We start from the raw sequence: 10187 nt of genomic DNA, 5'->3' as shown, positions 1-10187 counted from the left end.
GAGAGGGAGAGGGGAAAGCAGAGTACTTAAAATGGAAGGTGTTCACATTCGTTATTCTAAACTAAAAATAATTCATGTTTTTCAAATCTTGCAAAATCAGTCACTATAAGCCAACACTTCAATATATATATTTTTAAAAATATCAGGGAGAAACTAGGGAAAGGGTACATGTAGAGACCTCTCTGTACTATCATTGCTACTTCCTGTGCATCTAGAATTATTTAAAAATAAAAAGTTAAAAAAAATGTACCTGGGTTGTAGAAACAAGAGACCAAATACTTGACCCCCAAAAAGATTATTTTGTTTAACGTAACATTTGGTGGTGGACTAAGAGAAGAAAAGTTTAAAACAATGAAATCTAAAATTTTATAATAAGTAATGTAAAATCTTGGAAAAATGATTTAATGCATCATGGTCAAATACTGGCTCTACCATCCACTAGCGAGGTGACCTTGTACAAATGCTAGCTATTATTAATTCACATTTCCCAGCCTTAATTCCTTTTTGTAAAGGACTGTCTTCATTTTACATTCTATATTCTGTCAATGGAACAAGAATGCACTTTAAAAATGGTGTTCAAACAAACAAATACAGCAACTCAGTTTATTTCATGCAGATTTTTCTGCATTGTTGCTAACAGTTCACTGGTCCAAAATTACTAAAATACTTAAAAAACTATACATTATGTAAACAAAACATAAATAAAACAGCATAGTTCTTTGTACATATAGTTTAGTACAGGTTGTTAGGGTTTTAGGAATATGTACAATTTTACACCATGGACTGCATTTTCACAATGCATAAATATATATATATTTTTTTACAGAAATAAAAATAAGATTTCACTGACACAATACCATATTGTAGATACACGCTGCAATAGTTGAAATTCAAGAAGAAACATGTCAATGCAAGTGTGCAAAAGGCTAGCTTATTCCAAACTAGTCAAACTTGACTTTGTTCATTTTATGTTATACAGACAGGTAAAGCCTGTTTAAACTACCTCTGAAAACATACCAATGAGTGAAATTAAACAGATATTTCCCTCCCCAAGAAAATAAAGCCTTGCTGCAAGCAAATGAAAAGGTACATTAACACACACACACACACACACCACACACACACACACACACACACAACTATGTATAATATGTTTTCAACAGTATAATAAACAGTTAAAATTTTTATGGGAGTCAAAACAATGCCCCATTATTTAAAAACTGGCTCGTTTAGTCTAAATTCAAGATGCAGCTGTGTCAGGCTTCTCTATGCCAGGTGACTGAAAAGCAGGGAAGATAGAGGCAGGATTTCGACTGGCAGATACAACAATTTGGGAGAGAGATGAAGAGAGTGAAGAAACCTTTGATGCTGGAGTATTTATGGTATTCAAAATGGCTCCTTCTGGGCTAACCAACAATTTTTTGACTGATGTGTCCAAATGAAATACTGAAGTGCTACTTGGCAATGGAGGATTACTAGAGCAAATGGCAGAAACCAAAGATGTTTTAGCTAAAAGAGTAGCTGGAGGAGACTTAATTACTGAAGTCAATGACACTGCTGGTACAGGAGGTGGAACAGAAAGTTTAGCAGTTGTGTTTATGATTTGTGGTGTTGAATGTATTGTGGGTAGAGAACCTGGATTCCCAAGGGAGTTTCCAATTTTTGTAGAGGTTCTTAGAGATTGTTTTACAGGTTGTCCACTTAAAGAATTATTTGATGCTAATGTGATCTTCGGGGCAGGATTATCTACTGGTGTAGGCTGAATGCCTTGGCCACTGTTAAGAACGAAGGGAGGTCCATATTTTGGATTAGTAGATATAAGAAGAACATGGCTGCCAACTCCAAGACCTTGTGGTGGAACAATAAACCGGGTTCCATTAATCATGATCTGAGTACCAGGTGCCAAAGGTGTACTGGTGTTGATGACTATTTTTTGCTGAATACAAGGTTCACTGAACTGACCGCCGACCACACTAGTTACATTTGATGATGCTGTAGCAGTGTGAATGGCAGAGCCACCTGGAGTAGAACTGTAACTGGAGGCTGATTTTCCTAAAGCAGGAGACATTTGCTGGTTTGGCAGAGAAGCAAAATTGGAAATATTAATTATTTTACCTGGACTTGGTGAAAGGGATGGCAATTCAGTTTGAGGTTTATTTGTGTTTATATTTGTTGGCACTGTAGCTGATATCCCTGGTGATTGAAACTGGACAGAAGTCCGAGATTGTCTTTTAGAAAGAGATACAGAACGTGTGGTTCCTGGTACTGTTGCCACTTGTGGAACTGTGTTGATTATTTTAGGAGATAAAGTCACAGGTGTAGGCAAGGTAACAGTAACAGGGATTTGCAAAGCTGATGTTAGACATTTAGGAGACACTGTTGGTTGTGTAGTTGAAATCAGAACAGATGATGCAAGATGTCCCGTTTTCACAGTTGATATAGCCACAGTGTTTCCGAGATTTGACGTGCAAAGTCTATTTGACAAAATAGGCATAATTCTTGAAGAGTTATCATTTCCACTGACTAAAACAGGAGGTCGTGTCCCAATTGAAGCAGAGGCTGAGGTCACTGAAAGAGAACCCAAAGACACATTTGCGCCTGAAAACATGTTTACTGCTCTTGCTGCAGAAACCACTGATTCATTAACAGGAGTAATATTTTGACTCACAAAATTTGAGCTTACTGGAATTGAATTACCACTTGTTGACAACGGCAAAACATAGCCCTTGGTACTTTTTTCTTCTCCTTTTGGGGTTACATTTTGCAGTATGTTAATTGATGGTATAGTCGGCACACTGCCTGAAGTATTTACAATTGCTTGACCTATGTTTAGTCCAATTTTCACATCTTTTATCTGAGACACAGTTGGTGATGAATTTATTTTTATTGGTGCTCCCACTGTAGATGGAATTAGTACTATCTGGGGCTGCTCTGGAGTCTTAACATATGTTTTATTCAAGGGGGGAGGAAGAGTTTGTTTTAATGGTTCTGCCACAATAGTTGGGGTTGAAGTGCCACTTGGAATTGGAGCATTAATAAAAACTAATTTCTGGGCAGAAACACCTGTAGGTGTTGGTGCAGGTGTGACATTAATTGCAGTTCTACTTCCAGAAGAAAGAACAGATGGAGCAGACACTAGCATAAGTTTCTGAACTGCAGTACCACTGATCGCATCTTCATTTGTTGCTGCTGTTGCTTCTGATCTTGTAACAGGATGACTTTTTGTGATATAATCTCCTTGTTGCTGCTTAGTTGGAGTACGGATAACATTTGCATTGGTTTGTCCAAAATTTCCTGTTGATAGACTAATTACGCTCATTGAACTATTTGCTGTTGATGGTAGCAGAGTGCTAGAAGAAACGGAGGCCTTTAAGGGAGAAGAGGGCATGTGTGAAGTTTTATCTATCATGTGGGCCAAATTACCACTACAGGAAGGTTGGCCTAATGGAAGTTTGAGATTTTTCCCTAAGGACGGATTAAAGACAGTTGGAATGGAAACAGAAGTTGGTGTTTGTCCAAAAGGTGGGAGACTAGATGTAGCAGTGGTTCCAGCTACTGGTGAAAAAGCAGAAGATGAAGTTGTTGATTTTGGCACCAGAAATGCCTGAAGTTGAGGAGCAAAAGTGAAAACTGAACTTGAAGATATACTATTGGGTGAATTTTGATCTGGATTGGTCTGTACTTTTACAACTCCAGTGTTCCCACCTCGTGTCCTAACCAGAATTGACTGTGAATCTCTTATACACACAGTTTTCAGTTCTTGCTTTGTTTCAGAAGAATCAGCAGTTTGTTGTGCAAAACAGTTGAGGGAACTACCAGGATTTGTAGATCCACTTAGTGTTGTTGCTGATAACAGAGGCTGAACTGTTGAGGAAATAGTGGGTGAAGCAATGGATTGGGGGAATGTAACTGCTGAAACTGTATTCTTGACTTTTCCTGCTTCACTTTGGCTATTCTTAACTGGTGGTATTAATAAATTACTCATGGAGGTTACAGGTGATAAAGGCTGTGGTCTAGCATTACTCACATTTGACGAAGGTGTAATCGTCTTGTTGAAAACTGCATTAGTTAGATGGGTAGAAACAGCTCCTGCTGAGTTGGCAAGAACTGATGCTAAAGAAGAGTTTACATTTGCTGTCTGAGGGAAAGATAAACAATGTTGTTCTGTACCTTTTTGTTGAAGTGGTGATATTTCTTTTGCAACTGCTCTCCCTTCCTTGTGCTGAATCACAAAATTCTTAGGCAGAATGAGAACCTGCTGCATGATTTTTTCTCCTGTTTTAGGATCCAACACAGGTTGCATCTGAATCTTTACAGAGCTGTTATGAAGATCTATGGGCAACCACTGGCCACAGGGCATTTTGTATACCATCTGTAAAGGACCTTTTGTACTGGTGTGGCAGGTCAATGCTGGCTTTATGGGGCTTGCATCTGGAGAAGATATAACTGGCTTTTCTACAGCAGAAGCACTTCTACCAGTAGAAGGGGGCAGTTGATTTGTTAAGGTCACTTTGTTCCCAATATTCTTTGCAAGCAAGGCCTGAATAGGTTTGGTCCCTTTCTGGAGAATAGACACTGGTGTTGAATCCACTGAGGCAAATGACTCTGGAAATAGTGGCTCTGTATGCTTTGATTCATTCAAACAGTCAATCTGCATATCACCTTCCACATTCTCAACTGTTGTCTCATTTGTGCTTAACTTTGCTTTCTTCCTCGGAGAAAGCTCTTTTGTGCTATCATCCAGATAACTAGTTTGTTTGGACTGTCGCTTAAGTGTTCTAGACAGTGTTTTCAGTACCTCTTTAGAAGGTAATTCTTTTTTCAACAACTTGCTTCTGGCCATAGAAAAATCTGTTTCTGACAATTTCATATCATCTGAAAATTATCAAACAAGCGTTTTGTTAATATAAAACAGCTAATGAATAGCATAAGGTCAATTATAAAAAAAAAAGTCAATCTTTGAACTGGAAATTTATTAAGAAATCTATAGGGTGATTTAAAAGCCTCAGTACCACTGATGGAAATTAAGGTGAGGTGACCTGTGTGTGAGTATTCTTGATATCATAAACGTTTCCAGGAACAACTTGTTATTAATAAGAAATTACTTTTGGTCAACTTCTGCTAATTTTGCTGACACTACAAGTACAAAGGAAATTTTACATCTTTTAAAGAGTCAAGCCAGCAATCAGAGCTCCGAATTTAGATTTGGAAAAGAATCTAGTCTAGTTCTACAAAGGGAAATTTTGATATCAAAGAGAGATGTTCTTTCAGTCTAATTTGTTTCTAGAGACTCTAAAGGATGAAAAATGTCTACCTTTTTCTGGTGTTTAATTAACCTTACAGTAAAAAAAAAAAAATGTTCATCTGGTCAAACTGGGTTGATGAGAAGTTATTCTTTTCCAATTTACCGAAGACATAAAAAACAATAGGTTAATTCATTTCTAACCACAAAATTTCATATTAACTTCTTATATAAGAAACTATTTAACTGGATTTACAGAGTAATATAAGCTGATGAGTTGAAATGAATTACAAATAATCTTATGCAGCCTCCTTATTAGAATGATGTGTCCAATCAGGTCTCATTGAGACATCAACCTTGGTCATTCCTCATAAAAAAAAAAAATCTTAATAGTATTAGGGACTTTCCAAGTTCCATTTAAAGCAAACATCAGAAATACTGATGATAAAAAGAAGAGGATGAACCTATTTCAAAGGAACTGCAGATCCAGGATGTGTGGTCTGTAATGAGCAATGACATCCTAAAGTTCAGAAGCAGGCACTGGCTCTAGAAACTCCTAGAAATGTAATAATGACTTCAAAGAACCTTTTATAAGGACACAGTACATTTGTATAACATATCAGATTTTCCTAAGTAATATACTTCATTAATCAGGTTATCCTTATCTCCATAAATGTTACTAAATCTTTTCTTTGTGCTTTAATGTTGATTTAAAGAAAGTTTTAATGCCTACCTGAATCAAAGTGATCTTTCTCCAGGATATCTAGAGGTTCTGTTGAGTCTACAGACTTACTGATTTCTGCTTTAGGAGATTCTTTTCCAGGATCTCCTTCACCTTCTTCAGTAGTCCATACTTCTCTAGTAAATTTATCTGGATCAGGCTGTCTTCTGAAATCATCATAGTCTTTCTTTAGGCGGCTCCTGAAATAAAATGTCCAACATAACAAACAATACATATGTATTAAACTCTTAGACGATAAACTAACTTTTAACATTTTAAACTATAAAAATATTTCAACTAAAAACTATGTTTTAATTTCAAGTGTGTCTAAGATGCTTAGGTCAGTCTTGCCAATCATTACTGTTCAAGAAGATAAAACCCTGGGTGTAGGCATAAGAAAATGAAGATTATATCAGCAATTTCAGAATAAAGTGTTTGCACATGCCACCTATATGTCTTTCTAAAGGCTGCTGTGAGACCTATTAAATGAGAGAAAAGAATTTTTTTTCTAGGTGCATTGATAAAAATAGATTTTAGATAGTCTTAAAATTACTGATTTTAATATAGTTAAAAAGATCATTTAAAATAATCAAGAAAATCTAAGAAATAGTATCTATTAGTTTTGACTATTACACAGTGAGTAACAAACAAACAAAAAATCCATCATTTAATCCTGAGAGTAATTATACCTAAACTTTTGGGTCTCACTAGAAATATTTATTAAGCATAGGGAAAAGCCGAATGCTGTATTAAGCATTCTGCAAAGCTGAAAAGTGATCTTCCAGAGATTTTTTTCACATAAAAACATAATAGCTACACTTCTATGAAACTATGGAGAAACAGAAACATTTCCAAATGATTATATGATATTTTAAAGATCCTTTATCATTCCTTTTGTTTTCAACTGAGTTTCTCTATTCTACCCTTAATCTTTATTCTATTTATTTATTTTTTAAAACAAAATTTGAATGTACATTCTCCAATTATTTTTGCTACAAATTCTTATTTATGCATATAAAGTTTAAGTCTTACCTCTGTCACTTAACAGTAATAAGACTTTGGGCAAGTACCTTAAAGTTTCTAAGCATCATTTTACTTATTTATACAATGAGGATAATAACAGTACTTACCTCATAGCATCTGTGACACATAAATATTCAACAAATGTCAGTTAATTATTCTCAATTTATTTGTTTTAAATTATTGCATAAGAGTTTTATGGAGCAGATGAGGGCTATAAGAATGGGTTATCAAAGGATAATTGTAAAATTAATTTCCTATTAGAAATATCTACATGGGAGTTGTATAATTTCTCAGTCTTCTCAGTCTCAGCTGGTGACTTTGCTTATTTCAGGGAAAATGGAAGCAATTGGACAAAAACTTTCACATGCTCACACCTCATCTACAACTTTAGACGTTCTCTGTACTTATATTGTCTTCCTATCTAAGCTGATCCCTCCACTAGGGCATCCTCTTTCAGCTCTTCAAGAATATCACTCTACCAGATGTCTCTTACTTTGCCTGAATTCATTTCTGCCTATTAGATAATTTCCACCAGTATACAAACATGTTATTTCTTCCATTAAAGAAACAGCAACAAAAAACAACTTGTCCTTCTAGGTACTGCCCTATTTCTCTACTCCACTTTATAGCAAAACTCTAATTCCTCTCCCTTAATTCTCTTGAACAGACTCCTAAGACTTTTACCCACTTCTCTACCAACACAGCTCAATAGGTCATCAATAATCTCCATGTTGCCATATTCAATAATGAATTCTCAGGCCTCATATTCCCCAATCTGTCACAAGCAGTTCTCTTTAACATTTTTTACCTGGTTTCTAAGAAACCACTCTATTGTTTTCTCTTCTCTTACTCAATGGTGAAAGACTGAAAGCTTTTCCTCTAAGCACAGGAACAAGGCAAAGATGCCTGCTTTCTATTCAACATAGTACTAGAAGCTCTAGTCAAAGCAATTAGACAAGAAAAAGAACAAAAAGCATCCAAGTTGGAAAGAAAGAAGTAAAATTCTCTGTTCACAGACGATATATTTTATGTAAAAAAAACCCTAAAGAGTCTACAAAAAAATGTTAGAACCAACAAACAAATTCAGCAAAGTAGCAAGATACTAAATCAACGCACAAGAATCAGTTGCTTTTTTATACATTGACAATAATCACTGTGAAAAGGAAATTAATAAAACATCCCATTTATAACAGCATCAAAAAGAATAAAATACTTAGGAATTAAGTATTAATTAAGACTTGTACAATGGAAACTATAAAACACTGGAGAAAGAAATTAAAGACATTAATAAATGGAAATACATTTCATGTACATGTCCTGGAAGATTCAATATTTTAAAGCTGTCAATACTACCCAAAGTAATTCACAGTTTCTGTGCAATAAGCTATCAAAATTCTGATGGTGTTTGTTGCAGAAAAAACACCATCCTAAAATTCATATGGAATCTCAAGGAACCCAAATAGTCAAAATGATCTTGGAAAAGAAAAAAAAAAGCTGGAATACTCACACTTCCTGATTTCAAAACATGCTACAAAGAATCAGTCATCAAAACAGTGTGGTACTGGCAGAAAGACAGACATATAGACCAATGGAAAAAAATATCAAGTCCAGAAACAAACCCTTTTGTATATGGTCATATAGTTTTTTCACAAAGATGCCAAGACCATTCAATAATGAAAGGACAGTCTTTTCAACAAATGGTGCTGGGAAAACTGGATATCCACATGCAAAAGAATTTATAAAAGTTAACTCAAAATGAATCAAAGACCTAAATGTAAGAGCTAAAACTATAAATCTCTTAGAAGAATACATAGGGCAAAAGCTTCATAACACTGGGTTTGGCAGTGACTTCTTAGATGTAAAACTAAAAGCACAGGCAACAACAAAAAAGAAAAATTGAACTTCATGAAAAATAAAAAACTTGTGCATTAAAGGCACTATAGACAAAGTAAAAAGGTAACTCAGGGATGGGAGAAAATATTTACAAATCATATATCCAATAAGGTGGGGGTCCCCAATCACTGGGCCATGGACGGATACCAGTCCGTGGCCTGTTAGGAACCGGACTGCACAGCAGGAGGTATGTGGCGGGCTAGTGAGTGAAGCTTCATATATATTTGCAGCCACTGCCCAGAGCTAGCATTACCTCCTCAGCTCTGCCTCAGATCATCAGGCATTAGATTCTCACTGGAGCACTGCTCCCTGGTGCCAAAAAGGTTGAGGACTGCTGCCATAAGGCCTTACAGCCAGAACATATATAGAACATCTAAAACTCAACAACAAAAAAATGAACAAGCTGATTCAAAAATTGGCAAAAATTTTGAATAAATGTTTCTCCAAAGATATATAAATGGCCAATAAACACATGAGAAGATAGTCAATATCACTAATGATTAGGGGAATACATATAAAAACTACAACAATATAGCACCCACTTCATACTTGTTAAGATAGCTACTATCAAAAACAAACAAACAAAAAAACCCCAAAAAACAAACAAAAAAACCCCAAATGTTGATGAAAATGTGGAAAAATTGGAACCCTATGCACTGTTGTAAAATTGCAGTCACTAAAACAGCACTTTAGTTCCTCAAAAAAATTAAAAATAGAATTACCATATGATCTGGCAATTCCATTTCTGAGTACATAGCCAAAGAACTGAAAGCAGGTTCTTGAAATACATGTGCACTCATGTTTACAGCAACATTATTCATAAAAACTGAAACATGAAAACCACCCAAGTGTCCAGTGACAGATGAATGCATAAGCAAAATGTGGTACATGCATCCAATGGGATATTATTCGGCCTTAAAAAGGAAGGAAATTCTGACATGTGCTGCAACATAGATGAACCCTGGGAACATTATGCTAAGTAAAATAAGCCAGTCACAAAAAAACAAATACTGTATATTATATGAGGTACTTAAGAGTAGTTAAAATTAAACACAAAATATAGAATGGTGGTTGCCAGGGGCTGGGGGAAGGGGAGAATGCAGAGTTATCATTTAATAGGTAAAGCGTTTCAGTTTTACAAGATGGTAAGAGTTCTGGAGATGGGTGGGATAATAGTAGCACAACATTATCAATGTGTCTAATACCACTGAACTGTACACTTAACACTGGTTAAGATGGTAAATTTTGTGCATTTTACCACAGACACACAAAAAAGAAGGTAAGCCTCAGAGCTGGAATTTTGTTTAA

General features: G+C 35.5%; 1 protein-coding gene across 1 annotated transcript in view; it reads right to left on the bottom strand.

The window, feature by feature from the left end:
• Nucleotides 1–575: 575 nt before the first annotated feature.
• Nucleotides 576–10187, bottom strand: part of KIAA2026 (KIAA2026 ortholog) — a 90379-nt gene continuing 80767 nt past the window's right edge. The window contains 2 exon segments of the mRNA XM_025051405.1: nucleotides 576–4875; nucleotides 5976–6163. Coding sequence (XP_024907173.1) covers nucleotides 1241–4875; nucleotides 5976–6163 — 3823 coding nt within the window. The 3' untranslated portion in view covers nucleotides 576–1240.

The sequence above is a fragment of the Pteropus alecto genome, unplaced genomic scaffold, assembly GCF_000325575.1.
Source record: "Pteropus alecto unplaced genomic scaffold, ASM32557v1 scaffold95, whole genome shotgun sequence".
NCBI classification, from domain to species: Eukaryota; Metazoa; Chordata; class Mammalia; order Chiroptera; family Pteropodidae; genus Pteropus; species Pteropus alecto.
The sequence above is the reverse complement of the archived record's forward strand: the minus strand, read 5'-3'. Positions and strand labels throughout refer to the sequence as shown.